This window comes from Nanorana parkeri, unplaced genomic scaffold (genome assembly GCF_000935625.1).
Source record: "Nanorana parkeri isolate BGI_ZX_2015 unplaced genomic scaffold, ASM93562v1 scaffold305, whole genome shotgun sequence".
Taxonomy (NCBI): domain Eukaryota; kingdom Metazoa; phylum Chordata; class Amphibia; order Anura; family Dicroglossidae; genus Nanorana; species Nanorana parkeri.
The window spans coordinates 1,191,870-1,215,075 of NW_017306573.1; the positions used below are offsets into that span (position 1 = coordinate 1,191,870).

At 53.1% G+C, this 23,206-nt stretch overlaps 3 protein-coding genes across 3 annotated transcripts in view; 2 read left to right on the plus strand and 1 right to left on the minus strand.

Annotated features, from left to right (window-relative positions):
• LOC108788078 overlaps positions 1 to 20,028 on the plus strand; it is a 50,099-nt gene extending 30,071 nt beyond the window's left edge. The window contains exons 10-13 of the mRNA XM_018557811.1: positions 2,766 to 3,150; positions 10,394 to 10,566; positions 10,735 to 10,846; positions 19,371 to 20,028. Coding sequence (XP_018413313.1) covers positions 2,766 to 3,150; positions 10,394 to 10,566; positions 10,735 to 10,846; positions 19,371 to 20,028 — 1,328 coding nt within the window. The remainder of the gene's footprint in view (positions 1 to 2,765; positions 3,151 to 10,393; positions 10,567 to 10,734; positions 10,847 to 19,370) is intronic.
• The window catches only part of LOC108788099 (zinc finger protein 62 homolog), a 949,422-nt gene that overhangs the window by 794,610 nt on the left and 131,606 nt on the right, over positions 1 to 23,206 (minus strand). The gene's annotated exons all lie outside the window — the stretch shown is intronic.
• Positions 208 to 659, plus strand: LOC108788109 (oocyte zinc finger protein XlCOF29-like). The gene is made up of 2 exons (XM_018557843.1): positions 208 to 304; positions 434 to 659. Exons 1-2 carry the CDS (start codon positions 227 to 229, stop codon positions 650 to 652), a joined length of 297 nt encoding a protein of 98 aa, XP_018413345.1. The 5' UTR covers positions 208 to 226; the 3' UTR covers positions 653 to 659.

The window sequence follows — 23,206 nt, forward strand, 5'->3', positions numbered from 1 at the left end:
ATGGAGGAATATTTAATATATATTTTTTTATATATAAATATATTCAATTTTATTTCAACCTCAATGCATATATATGGAGATTGATGGCAGCTAGGGTCCAATGCTTTGCATATGGTGGCCCTGAGGGGACATGTGGTGTAGCAGTACGATAGCTTCCCGCTTTCTTCTCTGTGCAGGTTGGTTGTGAGGTCACATGACAGCTGACCATCCTGGATCCATATGTGGGATGACCCGGAACAGAAGTCACATGACCATCAGGATATTAGACCTCACCTTGGAGATCATCTACCTGCTGACTGGAGAGGTGAGGAGGATTCTGGGAGGTCACATGACATCACTCTCATCTCTTCATAAAACACACACCTGACCGCAGAGGTGAGGAGGATTCTGAGAGGTCACATCTGAAGGAAATGTAATTTTTTTCCTTATCTAGGTGTATGTACCTGAATCAAAGCCCAGCAGTCATGTGGCACCGAACAGCCGCAACTGTGTGTCCATAGGTTGGCGCAAGAGCCACAGCCCCATCATGGACCCTCCACCTCCCTCCCAGATAGATGAGAGAATCAACGACAAGAAGATCCTGGAGGTCATCCAGAAGATGATTGAGCTGCTGACAGGAGAGGTGAGCGGTGCCGGGAATTCTGGGACATGATCCAGGAACAGACTAGGGGTGTGTCTGGATGGTGACTATCATTGTGTGTGTCAGGTTCCTATAAGGTGTCAGGATGTCTCTGTCTATTTCTCCATGGAGGAGTGGGAGTATCTAGAAGGACACCGGGATCTCTACAAGGACGTCGTGATGGAGAATGAGCCGCCCCTCACATCACCGGGTAAGAGGAGAGAGCAGTACGGAGGCTCCGCCTACATCCCCCATCATCTGATACACACATAGAAACAATGTATTCAGTCAGTGTGTGTGTTTCCTACAGATGGATCCAGTAAGAGGAACCCACCAGAGAGATGTCCCCGTCCTCTGTATTCCCGGGATTCCACACAGGAACATCATGAGATCCCTCAGGCCCGTCCTCTGTATTCCCGGGATTCCACACTGGAAGATCTCACCGTCCCTCACCATGATCAGGTTGGTGGGTCTGATAAGTCTCACAAAACATTTTTCCTGAAATCCTCTGTGGACATGATAGAAGGTTCCATGTTTTGTGTTGTCCAGATTGGTGTCTCGGTTGATATTAAAGTTGAAGTTAAAGAAGAAGAAGAGCCGTCTGTGATGGGTGAGGAGCCATGGAAGGAGGAGGAGGTTCCTTCAGAGATCAGCACAGGTCAGTTATACTCATGTATGTGCCGGGTTGGCTGTCAGCTCCGCCACAGACGGAAGCCCAATGTATGGGTGTCCCTATGGGGAAGGTACAGCACAGCATTGTAACCACTTACATCTCTCCTTTATGTGACGTGAGCTCATAGATTGCGTCTGCAACATGTAAATAATAGGAGAGGAGGACACAATGTACCTGGTTGGCTGTCAGCATCCCCACAGCCTGAAACCCAATTTATGGGCGTTTCCGATGGGGAAGCTATAGTACAGCTTTATAACCACCTACACCTCTTCTCTGTGTGATGTGAGCACATGGATTGTGCCTGCAACATGTAAATGAGGGGAGGACACGATGTATCTGTTTTTTTGTCTACTCCGCCACACACAGAAGCCCAATTTATGGCTTTTCTGATGGGGAAGCTTCTGTACAGCATTGTAACCTCTTACCCCTCCCCCTTTGTGTGGGCGTGCACAATATGTCTGGCTGGTTGTCCGCTCCACCACAGACGGAAGCCCAATTTATGGGTGTCCCTATGGGGAAGCTATTTATGGGTGTGTAACCACCTACACCTCTTCTCTGTGTGCTATGAGCTCATAGATTTTGCCTCCAACATGAAATCGGTAAGGGGGGGGGGAGGGGAGGACATGATGTTTACCATAGTTACAAGCCCTTCAATCACAGCGTGGATCAGAATTGGACCCAGTGCTACATGCTCTTGGTCTCCCGGAGGATTCGGAGTGATCTTTCAGTTACATAGTATTTGAGGTTGAATAAAGACATATGTCCATCAAGTCCAACCTGTTGTGTGTGTGTATAGTCCATGAGTGTTCTCATTCTTAAGAGTACCTGTACCCCTGTACATTTCGGTCTCTCAGGAAGTCGTCCAAAAGCCTCTTGAATGATTCCAGATTAATTGCGGAAATTACCTCTTGAAAGTTGTGATGATGATGATGATTGTTCTTGAGCATTGTGAATGTCTATTCCGTTCCTTCATACCATCAGTACACCATATAAAACAACATCCAAGGGTATGCATTCACGGAAAGTTCTTTTCATGTCCCGCAGATGGACAGAACAGCCGAAATATTGCAGAAGATTGTCTGTCGCTTTCACGGTGTAAAATGAAAGACATCATTGAGACATTTGCGGGAGACAAGGCCGCCTCGCGTTATCTTCAAAGTGCCAGTATACCACATGCTCCCTCTACACACGGGAGGCATCTTCCTGCCCAGTCCAGAATTATTACCCATCATACATCTGTCTCGGTGGTTGAAACGCGCCTCCATTCAACGGACTCTTTTCCCCAAAAGTCGAGCCTTAATTCAGGGGAGGCCTCCAGCCCAGATCAGGGGTGGCTTACCTGCTCCGAGTGCGGGAAAGGTTTCTTGAACCAAGCTCTTTTCCTAGCACATTGCAAATCCCACAGCGGCGAGAAGCCCTATGCGTGTCCCTACTGCGGGAAGGGCTTTGCGCACAAGTCGGACTTCAACAAACACCAGCGCATCCACACAGGGGAGAAGCCTTTCTCCTGCTTGGAGTGCGGAAAGAGCTTCACCCAGAAGTCCAATCACATGCGGCATCAGAAGGTCCACCTGGCGGAGAAGCCGTATTCCTGCTCACACTGTGGCAAGGGCTTCTCGCAGAAGTCCAACTTCCAGAGGCACATTCAGAGCCACTCGGAGGAGAAGAGCTATTCCTGCCGGGAGTGCGGACGCCATTTCGCGCTGAAGGCTCACCTCCTGCAGCACCAGACCGTCCACAGGGGGCAGAAGCCGTATTGCTGCACCGAGTGCGGGAAACACTTTGCTCACCAGTCTAGTTTTTATCGGCATCAGAAGAACCACACTGGGGACAAACCGTACGCCTGCCGCGAGTGCGGAGACCGATTCACCCAGAGCTCCAGTCTGGCCAGGCACCAACAGCGCCACCTACAGTTACTCCACTGAAAGTGCAGGCCGTCCCTCTACTGCGGATGGACATCCAGTGTGGAAATCCCAATAAATATTACATTTTTTCTACTGGTCTCTTCTCTTCCCTCTCTGATAAGTTTGTGTCCTGCGTATTATTATTATACATGTATATGGCTCTGACATATACCGCAGTGCTGTACAGAGAACGCTGAGCCAGTCACATGGATTGGGCTGAGGATCGGTATCTTTTAGAGACCCGTCCCTTCTTCTGAATTCCTTCCTGAGATCTGGCATGAAGGAATGGTTCTCTGTTCCAGGAGATCTGGTGCGTTCTGTCACAGAGCAGTGATCACTCGAGGGACCGGAATCAGCCCATTGGATGCCGCCACAAGGGGGAGGTGAGAAGGAGAAGGGGAGACTGGTTTGGATCTGGCAAATGGATGGCAATTAAAAGGAGCCGCCATGCTGCCAGTTAACCAAGGCACGGTCATAGGGGCAGAACTTGTTGGCCAAGACGTTGATCATGGGGGCAGAACATGTTGACTGTTGACCAAGACGTGATCATGGGGGCAGAACTTGTTGGCCAAGACATGATCATGGGGGCAGAACATGTTGACTGTTGACCAAGACGTGATCATGGGGGCAGAACACGTTGCCTGTTGACCAAGACATGATCATGGGGGGCAGAACTTGTTGGCCAAGACATGATCATGGGGGCAGAACTTGTTGCCTGTTGACCAAGACATGATCAGGGGGGCAGAACACGTTGCCTGTTGACCAAGACATGATCATGGGGGGCAGAACTTGTTGACTGTTGACCAAGACGTGATCATGGGGGGCAGAACTTGTTGGCCAAGACATGATCATGGGGGCAGAACACGTTGCCTGTTGACCAAGACATGATCATGGGGGGCAGAACTTGTTGCCTGTTGACCAAGACATGATCATGGGGGGCAGAACCTGGAATTCTGGTGGGGCCGTCTTCTCACTGAAGAAGCCAAGGGAGTGGTTTAGCCCATGAGTGTCCACCCCCTCAAACTCAGATGTGTCAGCAATTTTAGGGATGGCCTGACAGCCGTACCCAAGCACCATCGGGTTGGTGGTGGTGGTAAAACGAAAATGTCCGGTGTCCTTAGTGAGTAAGAGGCGGGACTTGATGGAGAAGCATTTTTCAATCTTCGAGTGGGAGTACGGCTCCTTACCACTGTGCTTAATGTTATTGCTGGTGAGATCTCCATAGGCGGTGGACCACGTCCTGCACTCTATACAGCATTATGACTCCTCCCTGCTATGGATCGTGTGATACCTAGAAAGATTTTTATTGGCGATGAAGCATTTTCTATATTTTGAACAGGAGTATGGCTCCTCCTTCTGATGGGTCATCCAGTATTTGGTTATGTTAGGTGGCAGAGCATTTCCTGTATTCTGAGCAGGAGTATGGCTCCTCCCCGCAATGGGTCATGCATTGTTTGGTTAGGTCGATGTTGGTGGTAGGGCGTTTCCTGTACTCTGAGCGGGAGTATGGCTCCTCCTTCTGATGGGTCATCCAATGTTTGGTTAGGTGTATGTTGGTGGTAGAGTATTTCCTTCACTGAGCAGGAGTGTGGCTCCTCCCCTCTGTGAGTTATGTGGTATCTGGTGAGATCTCCACTGGTGGTTGAGCATCACCAGCTGCAAACTTCCTGAAGATTGGGTAGATGGGCGTATACTCAAAGCATTGGGTTTCCCTGGAATGATGACTCCCTTGGTGACTGGCCAGTTACGTGGACCTCTCTGTTGAGAACTCTGTGATCGATGGCCAGGGTGAGTTGGAGACAAAACCGCCCTCTGAGCAATATTATGGCTTCTGAACTCCTCCCTTTTTTCCGCCATATCACTTGTCGCAATGACAGATGCGCAAAATGCGGCACATTTGTGCAGACCACTACTGCAGCTTTAATCATGAACATCCCCTGGAGTATGCTTACTACATACCTTGGGTTTGACCTCTGAGTCCTGACCAAGTGGACTTTACAGCCCCGATACAAGCAGCATCAGACCTCCCACTTTGTCTCCAAGTTTCTCTCGTGGACATAATTGTCTCGTGGTCCATGTAAATTCTCATGGCGGTTCCTCCAATGTTCCAATGGTCCTCTTTGTCCTCATTCACTCTCTGACCTCCTGGTGAAAGGCATCTCAGACTACATCATTCCAGGACACAGCTGCTGCTACTGGAACAAATACATTTGTGGACATGGATTAGGTGTTCATTGATGTCAGCGCGAGGAAAGTGGAAGTCACATAACTGATGAATGTTACAGCAGATGGTGGAATCCATTGAGGTGTGCCGAGGAGCCACGTGAGTGCTGACCGTGCCACCAGGAGGAGAGTGGAAGTCACTACATATATGATGGTGGGAATCCATTGAGGTGTGCCGAGGAGCCACGTGAACGCTGACCGTGCCACCAGGAGGAGGGTGGAAGTCACTACATATCTGATGGTGGGATCCATTGAGGTGTGCCAAAGAGCCACGTGAACGCTGACCGTGCCACCAGGAGGAGGGTGGAAGTCACTACATATCTGATGGTGGGAGTCCATTGAGGTGTGCCGAGGAGCCACGTGAGTGCTGACCGTGCCACCAGGAGGAGAGTGGAAATCGCTACATAACTGATGGTGGGAGTCCATTGAGGTGTGCCGAGGAGCCACGTGAATACTGACCGTGCCACCAGGAGGAGGGTGGAAGTCATTACATATCTGATGGTGGGAGTCCATTGAGGTGCGCCGAGGAGCCACGTGAGTGCTGACCGTGCCACCAGGAGTAGAGTGGAAATCGCTACATAACTGATGGTGGGAGTCCATTTAGGCGTGCAGAGGAGCCACGTGAATGCTGACCATGCCACCAGGAGGAGAGTGGAAGTCACTACATATCTGATGGTGGGATCCATTGAGGTGTGCCGAGGAGCCACGTGAATGCTGACCATGCCACCAGGATGAGAGTGGAAGTCACTACATATCTGATGGTGGGATCCATTGAGGTGTGCCAAAGAGCCACGTGAACGCTGACCGTGCCACCAGGAGGAGGGTGGAAGTCACTACATATCTGATGGTGGGAGTCCATTGAGGTGTGCCGAGGAGCCACGTGAGTGCTGACCGTGCCACCAGGAGGAGAGTGGAAATCGCTACATAACTGATGGTGGGAGTCCATTGAGGTGTGCCGAGGAGCCACGTGAATACTGACCGTGCCACCAGGAGGAGGGTGGAAGTCATTACATATCTGATGGTGGGAGTCCATTGAGGTGCGCCGAGGAGCCACGTGAGTGCTGACCGTGCCACCAGGAGTAGAGTGGAAATCGCTACATAACTGATGGTGGGAGTCCATTTAGGCGTGCAGAGGAGCCACGTGAATGCTGACCATGCCACCAGGAGGAGAGTGGAAGTCACTACATATCTGATGGTGGGATCCATTGAGGTGTGCCGAGGAGCCACGTGAATGCTGACCATGCCACCAGGAGGAGGGTGGAAGTCACTACATATCTGATGGTGGGATCCATTGAGGTGTGCCGAGGAGCCATGTGAATGTTGACCGTGCCACCAGGAAGTCTGGGAGCGGACACAGAATAAACATTGCTTTACCGTGGTAATACTTTTAGCTCAGCGTATTGAGAGCAATAGAACGGGGGTAGTGATGACTATTTGAACAGAGGAAGAACTGCCACCAGAATATACGATATAAGTGAACAGAAGCATTGAACTAACGGTACCACGGCGGCCTGTGCACGGCTTTCCGTCATTCCTATGTGAACACAGTAAGCCAGTGGCGTAACTATAGCCATGGCAGCCCGCGCAACTGCTATGGAGCCCAGTGGTGGGAAGGGGGCCCCAGTAGAGAGTGCGGCAACTTTACGCTATCAAATCAGTGGCCATGTAGAGACAACACGGATCCAGAACTGTGTCATTAACCCCAATCCTGAGCTGACGTCCGTCACAGGTCTCCCTTGCTTTCCCGCATTTTGTGAGTAGATGTGTTGCCTTCAGAGCTTCTGGTTACCTTGGCCACCACTTGGATATTAACTGCAGTATGAAGTTTGACCACAAGATGGCAGTGCTGCCTCCAGCCCGGTGGAACGCATGAAGTACGGTGAAACGCACAAACAGGAAGTCTTGTATAACAAAGCTTTATTAACAACATCCAGCAAAAACAGAAGAATTTGCAGTGGGTGCTGAACTAAGCAGGTAGTATATATGGCCCTGTGTCTGTATTCTAGCCAGGGCAATGGTACATTGATGTCAGCGTAGTCCCTCTGCCCTTCCTTCCTCCTCCGAAGGGCCTGCATTTGGTTTGACGCGTCGTCCTTTCCTAAAAGCATTGTGTACTCGGTGACCACACTTGAAGTAGATCATACAATGAGGCTTGTGTCCAGTCAACACTGCCAAGCAACACTTTGTGTAGGCGGAACTACAGAACTTGACGCCCCGGGGATCTGCTCAGAGGACACCATCCGCCCGGTGGGACGCAAACCCCGGACGCGGCGTGGAACGCACAGACCGGAAGTGCCGCAGAACTTCCTCTCTCGGGCTAAGTGGCGAGGAAAGGAAACGAGCTGACGGTGTGTACTGAATGAGGGTGAGTTGGGAGACGTCTGCACAGGGGAAGAGTGCCGGTATTGGGCTCATGTGAACGATGGGACGACTGGGGCTATCTGTTGAAGTCATATGACCGGGTAATATAGCTGTCGTACTAGTTTCTCACCACTAGGTGTCGCTGTGCGTCACAATACTATAGGGATACAAGTCACCTGGCTGTGTATGGCGGGTGTAGTGTCATTTTATGGCCACCAGATGTCACTGTGCTTCACATTTCTATAGGGATACAAGTCACCTGACTCTGTGACATGGCTGGAATGTGATTTTACACTGAGGATCTGCAGAGTTCCGGGCCTATAAAGCAGGGTGTAGAGGAGGAAACGACTCCACCAATGATGGGGAAGGAGCGGAGTCGCATGACAAAGAGGATACTGGACCTCACCCTGGAGATCATCTACCTGCTGACCGGAGAGGTGAGGAGGATTCTGGGAGGTCACATGACATCACTCTTATCTCTATTCATAAGACACAGACCTGACCGGAGAGGTGAGGAGGATTCTGGGAGGTCACATGACATCACTCTTATCTCTATTCATAAGACACAGACCTGAACAGAGAGGTGAGGAGGATTCTGGGAGGTCACATGACATCACTCTTATCTCTATTCATAAGACACAGACCTGACCGGAGAGGTGAGGAGGATTCTGGGAGGTCACATGACAGACCTGACCGGACACATGAGTGGCATTACATGGAAGTTAAGTGTGCATATGATATTTTTTTATCTAACCATTAGCAATATGGACCCGCAAGGTCATCTAGTCCACCATGTACCTCACTGACACCTGATATAAACCACGACAAGAAGATTCTAGAAGTCACCCAGAAGATCATGGAGCTGCTGACGGGAGAGGTGAGCGGTGCCGGGAATTCTGGGACATGATCCAGGAACAGACAAGGGATGTGTCTGGATGGTGACTATCATTGTGTGTGTCAGGTTCCTATAAGGTGTCAGGATGTCTCTGTCTATTTCTCCATGGAGGAGTGGGAGTATCTAGAAGGACACCGGGATCTCTACATGGACGTGGTGATGGAGAATGAGCCGCCCCTCACATCACCGGGTAAGAGGAGAGAGCAGTACGGAGGCTCCGCCTACATCCCCCATCATCTGATACACACATAGAAACAATGTATTCAGTCAGTGTGTGTGTTTCCTACAGATGGATCCAGTAAGAGGAACCCACCAGAGAGATGTCCCCGTCCTCCGTATTCCCGGGATCCCACCCAGGAACATCAGGAGATCCCTCACCATGATCAGGTAGGCTGCAGCGTTTCTTTTCATACTCGGATGTGTGGAGGGGCGCGGCGGGTAGACATGATGGAGATTTCGGTGTACAATGAGTCGATATTTCTGGATCTGTGTTTCAGGACGACAATCTGATTACTGTGAAGACTGAAGTGAAGGAAGAGGCAGAGGAGCCGTGTGTGAGGGGGGAGGAGCCGTGTGCAATGGGGGAGGAGCCGTGTAAGGAGGAGGAGATTCCACTGCGGATCCGTACAGGTGAGAAATAAACACTAAATTCTCTCCTCATCCCTTCCCCTCTTATTTCTCCTCTCCTCACTCCGCTCTCCTTATCTTCTCTTCCCTCTCTCCTCCTTTCTTTCATTTCACGATTCTTCTCTCTCCACTCTTCTCTTCATTCTCTGCCCTTTTCTCCTCTGATTCTTTCCCCTCTTCCCTTTCTCTTCTCCTCTCCACTCACTAGTATCCTGATTTTCTCTCTTTCCCCTCCAAATCCTGATCTCTCGATTCTCTCCTCTCCTCATTCTCTCCCCTCGCCCATCCCCCCCTCTTCTTCATCTCTTGAAATCCTGATCTCTCGATTCTCTCCTCTCCTCATTCTCTCCCCTCGCCCATCCCCCCCTCCTTTATTCATCTGTAGATTCTCTCCTCTCCACTCATCTCCTCATTGTCTCCCCTCACCTATCCCCCCCCTCCACTTTCTTCTCTTCTTTTCTCTCCTCGTCCCACTTCCCCTCTTCTTCCCCCCCCTCCTCCCACACGGGGCTGTATGTATTTCTTCATAAAACACTCCTTGGTAATGTGATGTCAGAAGTCTCGGCTCCTCTCCTCTGACTGGAATGTGTCATTGTCCCCGTGTTGCTCTTTTTTAAGCTGTAACTCTCGTTTCTTCAAATAACATATTGAAGAGGACCTGTCATGTAGAGTGCCGGTGTCACATGAACGTCTCCTTTCTTCCCGGCAGGTGTGGGGAGGAGCGACGGGTCCTCAGCAAGGAGTCTGACTTCAGCTTTGGGGTCAGAAGCAGAAATGAGTCGGGAAAGCCGCATTCCACCAAATCCACTCTGCGGACCCCCCAGTGTCGTACCACCGTCGGCTCCCTCCTCACTTCTAAGCCCCGATCCCCCCGAAACCGCCTCCTACAACTCCTCCCACCGGTGTGATGAGATGTTCCTCTGCCCCACATGTGGGGACATCTTCAGCGACAAAGCCTCCTTCTCCAAACACAAGAGCACCCACAACTTCCCGTGCACAGACTGCGGCAAATCCTTCGCCTACAAGTCCGGCCTCGACGAGCACCGCAAAACGCACAGCGGCGAGAAGTCGTTCTCCTGCTCCCAGTGCACCAAATCCTTCACTCATAAGTCCGATATCGTGCGCCATCGCCGCGTCCACTCCCGGGAGAAGCCGTTTTCCTGCCCGGAGTGTGGGAGGGGCTTTGCGCAGGAGTCCTATCTGATTCGCCATCGGAATGTCCACACGGGGGAGAAGCCCATTTCCTGTGGGGAGTGCGGGAAATGTTTCTCGCACAGGCAGCACCTGGCGATCCATGGGAGGAGCCACGCGGAGGAGAAGCCGTTTTCCTGCGGCGAGTGTGGGCGGAGCTTCAAGCACAAGGCGTACCTGGCGGAGCACCAGAGGCTCCACACGGAGGAGAAGAAGTATTTCTGCTCGGAGTGTGGGAAAGGTTTTTCACAGAAGCTGTCGCTGGTTAAGCATCAGGTCATCCACACGGGACAGACGCCGTTCTCCTGCGTGTTCTGCGGGAAGAGCTTTCCCCGCAAGTCAGACCTCCAGAGGCACGAGAAGCGGCACCGAGGGGTAAAGCCTTTTCCGTGCTCGGAGTGCGGACGCTGTTTTGCGCACAAGTCCGATCTCAAGCGACATGTGGTCATCCATACGGGGGAGCGGCCTCATTCGTGTTCGGAGTGCGGGAAAGGTTACACGCGCAAAGCCGACCTGGTCCATCATCAGAGAATTCACGCCGGGGGGACGAGTCTTTCAGCTCCTGAGAATGAGGTGATGCTCACACAGGAACAAGCGGGGACCTAAAGAGGACCTGTCACAGCTACGAGCGCAAAATTCAGCCTGTTGTACTTAGACTGCCATAGGATGCTGGAAGCATCATAGCATGGACATATCTAGCTTCTTTTATATTAAAGAGGAACCTCACTCCATGAATCATACGGGGTTATGTACAGACGTGCCTTTTATTTACCATCCCGAGAGGCCCAGAATGTGAACTTCAGCCCAAAAGCCCAACTCTAGCCAAAACCTTTTCAAAAGAGTGTGGGAAAGGTTAGAACCTCTTTTTATCAAGTGTGGTTTATTGCTGTATGTGTCCCTGCGGGGTGCTTTCCCCTCGTGTCTTGTCCCGGTACCACCCAAGCTATTACAAGAGGTGGGACAATCACTTCAAAGGGGACCCAGGCACTAAACCTTGGCAGCGGTTCTAACCTCCTGTATCCTGGAGCCCGGCCTCCCTGCTTTGGGACCCGGCCTCCCTGCTTTGGGGCCCGGCCTCCCTGCTTTGGGGCCCGGCCTCCCTGCTTTGGGGCCCGGCCTCCCTGCTTTGGGGCCCGGCCTCCCTGCTTTGGGGCCCGGCCTCCCTGCTTTGGGGCCCGGTCTCTCTGCTTTGGGGCCCGGTCTCTCTGCTTTGGGGCCCGGCCTCCCTGCTTTGGGACCCGGCCTCCCTGCTTTGGGACCCGGCCTCCCTGCTTTGGGGCCCGGCCTCCCTGCTTTGGGGCCCGGCCTCCCTGCTTTGGGGCCCGGCCTCCCTGCTTTGGGGCCCGGCCTCTCTGCTTTGGGGCCCGGCCTCTCTGCTTTGGGGCCCGGCCTCTCTGCTTTGGGGCCCGGCCTCTCTGCTTTGGGGCCCGGCCTCTCTGCTTTGGGGCCCGGTCTCTCTGCTTTGGGGCCCGGCCTCCCTACTTTGGGGCTGATGATGGATCTCAGCACATCTGCTATGATCATATATCCAGCTGTAGGTATCACATTGACCACTGAAGGGACAACAAACCACATTTTGCTCTGTAGTTCCTCACCGCCTCACATGCAGTTCCTACGTACAGCCACAAGATGGCTCTGAATACACTGCTGGAGGCCAAAGGCAGGCAGGCGGTGGCACAGAGAGGAGGAAACCTGCCCAGAGGAGCTTCATTGGTAAAGGAAATACGGTGCTAGAGGCCTGCATGGTGTAGGGAGTTATAATGAACTGATGGAACAGACTCAATGGCAGAGAAAATGCCCCCGGGGGGGGGGTAATGGAGCATTCACAACATGCACTGATGGAGAAGGAAGGAGCCTTCCAGCCTCTACCTCATACCCTGGCCACAGGCAGAGGAAACAGACGACCTCCAGAGAGAGAGAGAGAGAGAGAGAGGACACGGAAGCAGCGAGGGATCGGGAGTAAGACCGTATTTAAAAGGCCAGGGGCAGCCAAACTCCGGCACCCTCCAGCTCTGGTGCAACTACAAATCCCACGAGGCATTGCAAGATTCTCCCAGCCACCGACGTGACTCCCGGGGGGAGATGCATTATGGGATTTGTAGTTTCACCACAGCCGGAGTTTGGCTAGCCCTGCAGTAGGTAGTCCTATGGGTCAGGCTGATGAAGGGCAACCTCTGTGTTGCTATCCCTAAAAACACATTTCTGACCTCCTGAGGTGACCCGAATGAGTGACGCTGGACGACGTGCCTGCGGACCGACTCCTGGGGCTTCATGGTTCATTTTCAGTGGCCAGCGGATGACTCCACATACTCCTAAGGGACTGATGTGCTGTCCTTCCTTCCCCACTGGTAATGCGTTTTCTGTGTCATCCATGGGCGGGCAACTCCGGCCCTCCGGCTGCGCTTGAACCTTTTTATCCCCATAGGACATATTCTAGCGTCCTCTTGTGACTCAAAGCTCACTATATGGCGGGCTACTGCCTGCTATATACTGAGACGCCGCAGCCGGGACGGAACCTGACATTGCTGTCGAGATGCACACAGCTGCGTGAGTGACATCTGGCTCTGCCTATCTAGAGGCAGAGTCGGCTGTGCCCACCCCCTCGCCCGTCCGTTCCTCCAGTCAGCGCTGGCGGAGTGGGGAGGGGGGAATCCCTGCAGGGAGCCGTGACTGACAGGGAGATGATCAGAAAGTGAGCGAGCGCCGGTATGTGTTCGCTCACTTCCCGATCTATAGAGCCGCCGTGTGATAGTTCCATGGTCACACGTCCCCTCGAAGTATGAGGTAAAAATCGCTCCCCTCATAGTTCTCCTTTTACCTACAAATTCCAACATGCCCCCGGGAGTCACGCCTGCGGCTGTCAGAGTCATGCAATGCCTCGTGGGAGTTGTAGTTGCACAACAGCGGGAGGGCCGGAGTTGCCCAGCACTGGAGAGTGTTTTCCAGCTAATCAAACCTTTAGTTGTGGGAAGCGGGCGTGGCGTCCAGACAGCTATTCTGTTGTGTCGCTCCATTGACTACAACCGTGTCTGTCCCCTCACATGGGAAATGGTTTTGCTATCTGGTGATCTGGAGGGGACATTAGTATAATTGTTCAATTACCCTTACCCAACGGTAATGCTGAAAACTCAGTAAAAAGCTTTGTAAAAGGAAAAAGCAGTGAAGTTGTAGATTATTCATATTGCACTGATTACATTTGTGTATAATATATAATAATAATACAAATTCCCGCTCATCTAATGCGGTGCAGTTCTCTGTGTGACCTCAGGAGGGCGCCCGGGTTCCCGCGCAGGAAGCAGCGCTCCACCCAATGCATTTCTCCCACTCGATGAGCCGCAGTACCCGATTCCGGCCACAAGATGGCGGCGCGGCGCATCGCCCTCTGTATGCTGTGCAGAAATAGCTCCTGAACTTTATTAGCAACATCCGGTGTGGACAACAGTGGAGAGATATGGCAGCTTGTAGTGGATATGGAAGCAGAAGAGGTAAGGATGAGATTTAATAATAAAGGAGTGATGACAATCTGAGGGAAGTGTTAGGGACCCTTCTATGTGTGTGTTATGTGTGTGTTATGGGAAAACTATATATAGGTATACAGAGGGCACCGCCGACGTTCAAGTACTGGTTCCTGGCCCAATCTTAGGCACCGATGGGTCTTTTAGAAGTGCGATCCGGAGGCCTTTTATAGGTGGCCAGACAAATGATGTCACCTTCTACCCCCGTCCAAATCATCGCCCCCTATCCTGGAGGACTCTGCGCTGCCGGAGGACTCTGCTCTGCCGGAGGACTCTGCTCTGCCGGAGGACTCTCCTCTGCCGGAGGACTCTGCGCTGCCGGAGGACTCTGCGCTGCCGGAGGACTCTGCTCTGCCGGAGGACTCTGCTCTCTCTGAGGACTCTGCTCTGCCTGAGGACTCTGCTCTGCCGGAGGACTCTCCTCTGCCGGAGGACTCTGCGCTGCCGGAGGACACTCCTCTGCCGGAGGACTCTGCGCTGCCGGAGGACACTCCTCTGCCGGAGGACTCTGCGCTGCCGGAGGACACTCCTCTGCCGGAGGACTCTGCGCTGCCGGAGGACACTCCTCTGCCGGAGGACTCTGCGCTGCCGGAGGACACTCCTCTGCCGGAGGACTCTGCGCTGCCGGAGGACACTCCTCTGCCGGAGGACTCTGCGCTGCCGGAGGACACTCCTCTGCCGGAGGACTCTGCGCTGCCGGAGGACACTCCTCTGCCGGAGGACTCTGCGCTGCCGGAGGACACTCCTCTGCCGGAGGACTCTGCGCTGCCGGAGGACACTCCTCTGCCGGAGGACTCTGCGCTGCCGGAGGACACTCCTCTGCCGGAGGACTCTGCGCTGCCGGAGGACACTCCTCTGCCGGAGGACTCTGCGCTGCCGGAGGACACTCCTCTGCCGGAGGACTCTGCGCTGCCGGAGGACACTCCTCTGCCGGAGGACTCTGCGCTGCCGGAGGACACTCCTCTGCCGGAGGACTCTGCGCTGCCGGAGGACACTCCTCTGCCGGAGGACTCTGCGCTGCCGGAGGACACTCCTCTGCCGGAGGACTCTGCGCTGCCGGAGGACACTCCTCTGCCGGAGGACTCTGCGCTGCCGGAGGACACTCCTCTGCCGGAGGACTCTGCGCTGCCGGAGGACACTCCTCTGCCGGAGGACTCTGCGCTGCCGGAGGACACTCCTCTGCCGGAGGACTCTGCGCTGCCGGAGGACACTCCTCTGCCGGAGGACTCTGCGCTGCCGGAGGACACTCCTCTGCCGGAGGACTCTGCGCTGCCGGAGGACACTCCTCTGCCGGAGGACTCTGCGCTGCCGGAGGACACTCCTCTGCCGGAGGACTCTGCGCTGCCGGAGGACACTCCTCTGCCGGAGGACTCTGCGCTGCCGGAGGACACTCCTCTGCCGGAGGACTCTGCGCTGCCGGAGGACACTCCTCTGCCGGAGGACTCTGCGCTGCCGGAGGACACTCCTCTGCCGGAGGACTCTGCGCTGCCGGAGGACACTCCTCTGCCGGAGGACTCTGCGCTGCCGGAGGACACTCCTCTGCCGGAGGACTCTGCGCTGCCGGAGGACACTCCTCTGCCGGAGGACTCTGCGCTGCCGGAGGACACTCCTCTGCCGGAGGACTCTGCGCTGCCGGAGGACACTCCTCTGCCGGAGGACTCTGCGCTGCCGGAGGACACTCCTCTGCCGGAGGACTCTGCGCTGCCGGAGGACACTCCTCTGCCGGAGGACTCTGCGCTGCCGGAGGACACTCCTCTGCCGGAGGACTCTGCGCTGCCGGAGGACACTCCTCTGCCGGAGGACTCTGCGCTGCCGGAGGACACTCCTCTGCCGGAGGACTCTGCGCTGCCGGAGGACACTCCTCTGCCGGAGGACTCTGCGCTGCCGGAGGACACTCCTCTGCCGGAGGACTCTGCGCTGCCGGAGGACACTCCTCTGCCGGAGGACTCTGCGCTGCCGGAGGACACTCCTCTGCCGGAGGACTCTGCGCTGCCGGAGGACTCTGCGCTGCCGGAGGACTCTGCTCTGCCGGAGGACTCTGCTCTGTCTGAGGACTCTGCTCTCTCGGAGGACTCTGCTCTGCCGGAGGACTCTGCTCTGCCGGAGGACTCTGCTCTCTCTCTGTTGAAACATTTTTTATTGGATTCTATTGTGTTAGGGAATAAAAATATCTGACCCTGTTCTGTATCTAGACCACCGGGAGACAGAGAAGGAGCGGAGTCACATGATGGAGATACTGGACCTCGCCCTGGAGATCATCTACCTGCTGACCGGAGAGGTGAGGAGGATTCTGAGAGGTCACATGACATCACTCTGATCTCTATTATAACACTCAGACCTGACCGCAGAGGTGAGGAGGATTCTGGGAGGTCACATGACATCACTCTTATTTACTATCATGTCTTGATATCCAGGATTACAAAGTAGTAAAGAGGACATCTGGTGACCATGTGACACTCAACAGTTGTTCCCATGCATCTGAAGGATGGAGCGAAAGCCGAAACATGGTGACTACAAGAAAAAACAACAGCAAGAAGATCCTAGAAGTCGTCCAAAAGATGATGGAGCTGCTGACGGGAGAGGTGAGCGGTGCCGGGAATTCTGGGACATGATCCAGGAACAGACAAGGGATGTGTCTGGGTGGTGACTGTATCATTGTGTGTGTCAGGTTCCTATAAGGTGTCAGGATGTCTCTGTCTATTTCTCCATGGAGGAGTGGGAGTATCTAGAAGGACACCGGGATCTCTACAAGGACGTGGTGATGGAGAATGAGCCGCCCCTCACATCACCGGGTAAGAGGAGAGAGCAGTACGGAGGGTCCACCTAGATCCCCCATCATCTGATACACACATAGAAACAATGTATTCAGTCAGTGTGTGTGTTTCCTACAGATGGATCCAGTAAGAGGAACCCACCAGAGAGATGTCCCCGTCCTCTGTATTCCCGGGATTCCACACAGGAAGATCAGGAGATCCCTCACCACGATCAGGTCGGTGGGACTGATTATCCTTATTTTATATTTACAAGGTGCTCTCCGAATTCTTTACGTTTATAACTTTTTTTTTTTTGTAATAAGAATGAAATTCGGACTAAATGTGAAGAGGAAGCTAAGAAAGAAGAGCGGCATGTGAGGGGTGAGGAGGAGGAGGAGGAAGTTCCCCCAGAGATCAGCACAGGTGAGGAATAATTAGAGTCCGGATTCTCCTTGTCTTGTGACTCCAACAATCTCTTCTCCCCTGGCGTCAATAAGATCAACGTTCATGCGCGATGACGTCACGCGTGCGGGGGTTGTCACCCAGCCTCGGGACGCCCCTGTGCACCAATACCGTTTTTTCGGTATCGAGTTACAAGTACCGATTATTTTATGTTTTTTTATTGGTTCTCGCCGATACAATCAGGAAGCCAGGCGGCGGGGAATGACATGCCACCCGGCTTCCTAATTGCCCGGGAAGCCAGCTGCATGTTATTTGGCCGGCTTGAATGTGATTGGCTGGGAAACCGGCTTCCCAGCCAATCAGCATCGGACGAGCTCCCCGGGCCAATCCAGAAGCCGGGCGGCGAGTAATGACCCACCTCCCGGCTTCCTGACTGACTGGAAAGCCGGCTTCCTGGCCAATCGGCAGGGAGCCGGCTGTTCGGCCAACTCGATGCTGATTTGATGTGAAGCCGGCTTCCCGGCCAATCAGGGAGGCGGGTCATTACTTACCACCCAGCTTTCTGATCGCACGGGAAGCTGACTTCATGTTCCCCTACGGCACTGCCGATCAGAGGAAATCTTCTAAATGGAAGTTCTGGCATCGGGGAAGGTATCAGAGCCTTTGGGTGAGTACGAATACTCGGTATCGGCACCAATACTTACTCGGTATTGGTGCATCCCTGATATAAATGACCTTTACCCTAAGTCATGTTTTAGGTGCCTCCTCAGAGTTCAGGTATAAAGGATCAGACTCGGTAGATTAAAATAGTTTGTGCCATAATATAGCAAGAAAACCAGAGGTGGGAGGAGTCTAAGTTCAGTGATTCCAGCCATTTATAACCAAACCTTGGCAATGATGAAGACAAAGGAGAACTCCGCACAGCTCGGTTTGTGGTCAGGAGTCGTAAATTCAAAGACCAGTCATGTGATAATTAGAAGAGGGTGGACGGTGGCGGGTCTATTGATATGTGCGGAGCATGCGTGTGTATCCCTCACCCGGTGTGTAAACTTTCCTTTATCTCCAGCAGTCGGATGGGAGACCAGCGAGTCTTCAGACCTATTTCTGGGGTGTAAATCAGAAGATGGAGGCGCCGTGTCCGCTTCCTCAACAGACATCGACGTGGCCCCAGAAGGACGTTTCGGGTCACACGCAGATTGTAGAGCAGGAGATGGGAACGTGTCTTCAGAAGACAAACCTTCTATTTCCAATGCGGGACTCCTCAGTACCCGACTGTCACTGGACACACCTCCTAATCCCAATCGTCACCGAGGACTCTCCAGTGGCCATCTGGCACTGGATCATGCTACTAGTGGTAGGCGTCCTCTTGAAAACGCAGAGACATTCGGCTCTTCAGAAGACAAACCTCCTAATCCCAATCTTCATCCAAGACTCCCCAGTGTCCAACTGTCACTGGACCATGCTACAGGTGGTAGGGGTTCTCTTGACAACACAGAGACATTTGGCTCTTCTGAAGCCACACCTCCTAATCCCAATCTTCATCCGAGACTTCCCAGTGTCCAACTGTCACTGGATCCCGCTACTAGTGTCAGGCGTCCTCTTGAAAACCCGGAGACATTCGGCACTTCAGAAGACAAACCTCCCAATCTTCACCCGAGACTCTCTAGTGGCCAACTGTCACTGGATCCGGCTACATGCGGTGGGCATGCTTTTGAAAACGCAGAGACATTCGGCTCTTCAGAAGACAAACCTCCGTATCCCAATCTTCACCCAAGACTCTCCAGTAGCCAACTGTCACTGGATCCCGCTACATGTGTCAGGCGTCCTCTTGAAAACACGAATACATTCGGCTCTTCCGAAGCCGCACCTCCTAATCCCAATCTCCACCCCGGGCTCCCCAGTGCCCTTCGGCCACCAGATCCCCCTACATGTGGCGGGAATCCTCTTGACAACACGATGACGGCGGCAGACCCTCGAGCCGTTGACGCCCTGTTCGTATGTTCGGGGTGCGTGAAATGGTTTTTGTTGAAGTTGCCCCCGGAAGAGTATCAGACCATCAACTCGCACAAGATTCCTTTCCTGTGTCCAGACTGCGGCAAGCGCATCACTCAAGACACGGGCCTCCAGAGGCCTGGCAAAGCCGACAAAGACACCTTTGAATGTTCGGAGTGTGGGAAACGTTTCGGCTTCAACTCCGAACTCGTCAGACATCGGCTCACCCACACCGGAGAGAAGCCCTACCAGTGCGTCGAGTGTGGGAAACGGTTCCGGCAGCGCGGTTCTCTCCGCGAACACCAGAAGATGCACTTCGGGGACAAACCGTTCTCCTGTTCCGAGTGCGGCAGTTGCTTCACCCGCAAGATCTTTCTCCTCAACCACCAGCGTATTCACACGGGGGAGAAACCGTTCTCTTGTTCGGAGTGCGGGAGAAGCTTTGCGCAGGAGGCGGTCCTCATCCGACATCAGGTGGTCCATACAGGGGTGAAGCCCTATACCTGCATAGACTGCGGCAAGAGCTTCGCCCACAGGTCCAGTTTTATGACGCACCGGAGAATCCACACCGGCTTCGAGCCCTATCCCTGTTCCGAGTGCGGGAAACGCTTCAAGCAGAAGTCCTACCTGGTTGACCACTTCAGGCTTCACACTGGGGAGAAGCCGTACGGCTGCGCAGAGTGCGGGGAGCGTTTTACCCGGAGGCTCTTCCTGCGGAAACACGAGCAGGTCCACACCGGGACGACGTGGTTTCCCTGTATCGACTGCGGCAAAAAGTTCACCGAGAAACGGCTTCTCAACAGACACCAGAAGATTCACTCTGCCGAAAAAACCTTTAGCGGTCCACCGGAATCACAGACGGGTCTTAGCTAGAAGTCACCGGACACTGGGGAATTCAGGTCCTGAGATGGGGACCCTTTGACGGTGAAATGAATTGTCACACATACCACCTTGGGTGGAGGATTCCTTAGAGGGATGGACATTCTATTTATATTAGAGTCAAAGAGAATTTTTTTTTATCTATGGGCTCTGTTATTTATAAACTGGCTGTAGCTCTTCAAAGAGGGCCCGTGCCGGCCTGGGAAGGGGACCCCTGGTTCGCTCGGGGTCCCCCCTGGCCAGTTCGCCCAAGCCTAAGTGTCCTGTGGCCAGCTTGGCCCGGGTTGTTGCCGGCATTGGCGTAACGATCACGATAGCGACCCAGGCGACCGCTATGGGGCCAGTACATCCCCCTGATGCCGTGCGGGCCCCCTGGGTCGCTATGGCATTTCAGGCTGCTGGCTGTCGCTGGCGGCTGTGAGGAGAAACACGCAGCCATTCACATGCGAAACGGCGCGCTCCTCCTCACAGCCGCTGAGTCGATGACAACCAGCAGCTTCGGGGGAGGTGGCTGGGCCTGTCGTTGGCAGCGATGGAGGAGGCGGAGCCCAGCGATCGAGGAGGCAGGTCTTAGCGATGGGGAGGTGGGCCCGGCGATAGAGGAGGTGGGGCCCCCAAGCGATCATGGAGGAGGAGGCGGACAGAGGATCGGCCAGACAGGTAAGAGGGCTTGATCGGCCACCTGAGACCCAGCAGAGCCCACCATAGATAGTCTATGGTGGCCTCTGCAGGGTCCCCCTCAGGTGGGCTGTTTGGGTTATCAGGTGGACTTATCTAGAAATCACAGGGCCCCATACAAGATTTTGATATGGGGCCCTGTGATTTCTAGTTACGCCCCTGGTTGCCGGTGTTCTGTCGAAAGCTCCAACTCATCGAAATCTCCAACGACCTCACTTCCGGTGCTCAGAAAGACCGGAACTCTGTACAGTTGCAGTGCGCATGCGTTTTCAGAATCCTCGTCAAGTTTGCCGCCTGCTGAATATTGTTAACATGCAGCCATACAGAAGCTCCGTCACTCTTTGTGTTTTGCCGTCTAACGCCGTCTGGTCGAAAATCTCCAACTTGCAAGTACCCGGCAGTGAGGTAGTTGGAGATTCCGACGAGTTGGAGCTTTTCGATAGAACACCGGCTCCAGCCTCCCTTGCCGCTTTTACTAAACCCATTGAATTTTTCTTACTATTTATAACAAATGTTCTTTCTAGTTTTCCCCATTTTATTACTAGAAATCTCCAAAAAGCTTTGAAAGTATGAGAGCGCAACCATTTTGGGGGCTCGAAAGTCGCCCTTCCTCAGGGCTTGACAATAAATTCCATGCAATACCGGTTGCAAACCAAATAGATGCGGAAGCAGTGGTTCGGGCTGTCAGCCTGGCGACCTGAAGCTCTGCCGCGGAATGCATTTAGATTTGCAACTATTGTCCATTATCACTTTGAATCCGTTGTCAGTAGTCCAGTCCTGAGGAAGGGGAAGTTGAGTCCCCGAAACGCGTTGGCTGTTGAAAAATGAGTTCTTGTTGGCCTTTCTTGCAGTGCTTTCTGGACTATATATGTCCCATCTGGGATACCCCTGTTGCCCCTAAATTCGTATTTTAACATCTGATTACTCTGGTCCAGTGCTCCACCAACACCTTCTCCGCTAGTATTCAAGCCCTGAGGAAGGGGGAGTTGTGAGCCCCCGAAATGCAGCGGCTGTTTGACTTTTAGCCATGAAAAGTACATTCCTGCTGGACTCATTCAAGTTCTTGTGGCGCTCTCCTCATCCTTTCAATGCTTTTTGGACTACTCAAGGGAACCTCTGGGATACTCCTGTTGACACAGAGTTACCCTGGGGGTCTAGTGCTCCACCAACTAATTTTCCTTAGGAAAGGATGAGGACATTGGTAGGGAGTGAAGAGGTAGAGGAGGATAGGGACACTGGAAGTCCAGGTATGTCCATCTATTGGTGGGTGACGTCCTTCTGAAGCACTGAGGTACTTTGCCGGTAAAGGCAGCTATGCACCTGAGAGCCCTCGGACTTCCAGAACCATTGGGGGATTCCGCTCCCTCGGCTTTATATTCCTCTCTCTTGAAATCAGCTGTGTAGGCCTCCATTTTGTGCAGTGCCTGACCTACTCTGGTTTCGGTGAGCTTGTAGTGCAGAACATCAGAATTGGGACCTGCTCCTCGTCTTGCGCTGAGGATTTCCGAAGTGTGGTGATGAGGCCTACAGTGGACATCCTTTGCTAGGCCCTGGACTTGTTCTTATCTTTGCCTTATTGTGGTCTGGTGGTAGATTGTCCTCATTGTGCAGAATCTTTGTATCTCTCAGGCTCCCTGTCCACCCTGAAGAGGGCTCATCACACACTTACCTAACCGGTGCATATGAGACGGTGGTGGTGGTGAATGTTATGTGATGTTTATTCCACCTTCCTCACTAGAAACAGAACCTTCACCTCTAATTAGTAGAAGGATCTGGGCATCCATCTTTCCACCAATGACCGGTCAAGGAGCTTTTTTTTTTTCCACTCATAGGAATAGCCAAATCAATCTTTGACATTTTATACGTCGGCCTGTGTTGTGCTTAGTGTTGTAGACAGATTACCATGAAGTACATTATATTGCATGAACTCGAATGTCATCCCACATGAACTCGAATGTCATCCCACATGAACTCTAATGTCATTCCACATGAACTCTACTGGCATCCCACATGAGCTCTAATGTCATCCCACATGAACGCTAATGGCATCCCACATGAACGCTAATGTCATTCCACATGAACGCTAATGTCATTCCACATGAACGCTAATGTCATTCCACATGAACTCTACTGGCATCCCACATGAGCTCTAATGTCATCCCACATGAACGCTAATGGCATCCCACGTGAACGCTAATGGCATCCCATGTGAACGCTAATGGCATCCCATGTGAACGCTAATGGCATCCCATGTGAACGCTAATTGCATCCCATGTGAACGCTAATGGCATCCCATGTGAACTCTACTGGCATCCCACATGAGCTCTAATGGCATCCCACATGAGCTCTAATGGCATCCCACATGAACTCTAATGTCATCCCACATGAACGTTAATGGCATCCCACATGAACTCTAATGTCATCCCACATGAACTCTAATGTCATCCCACATGAACTCTAATGTCATCCCACATGAACTCTAATGTCATCCCAC

What these genes read in the sequence shown, in the direction of transcription:
- LOC108788109 (XM_018557843.1), top strand. Translation starts at nt 227, where the DNA reads ATGACCCGGAACAGAAGTCACATGACCATCAGGATATTAGACCTCACC. An exon ending in TCTACCTGCTGACTGGAGAG is followed by an intron (nt 305 to 433) that starts GTGAGGAGGATT and finishes TTCCTTATCTAG; the next exon opens with GTGTATGTACCTGAATCAAA.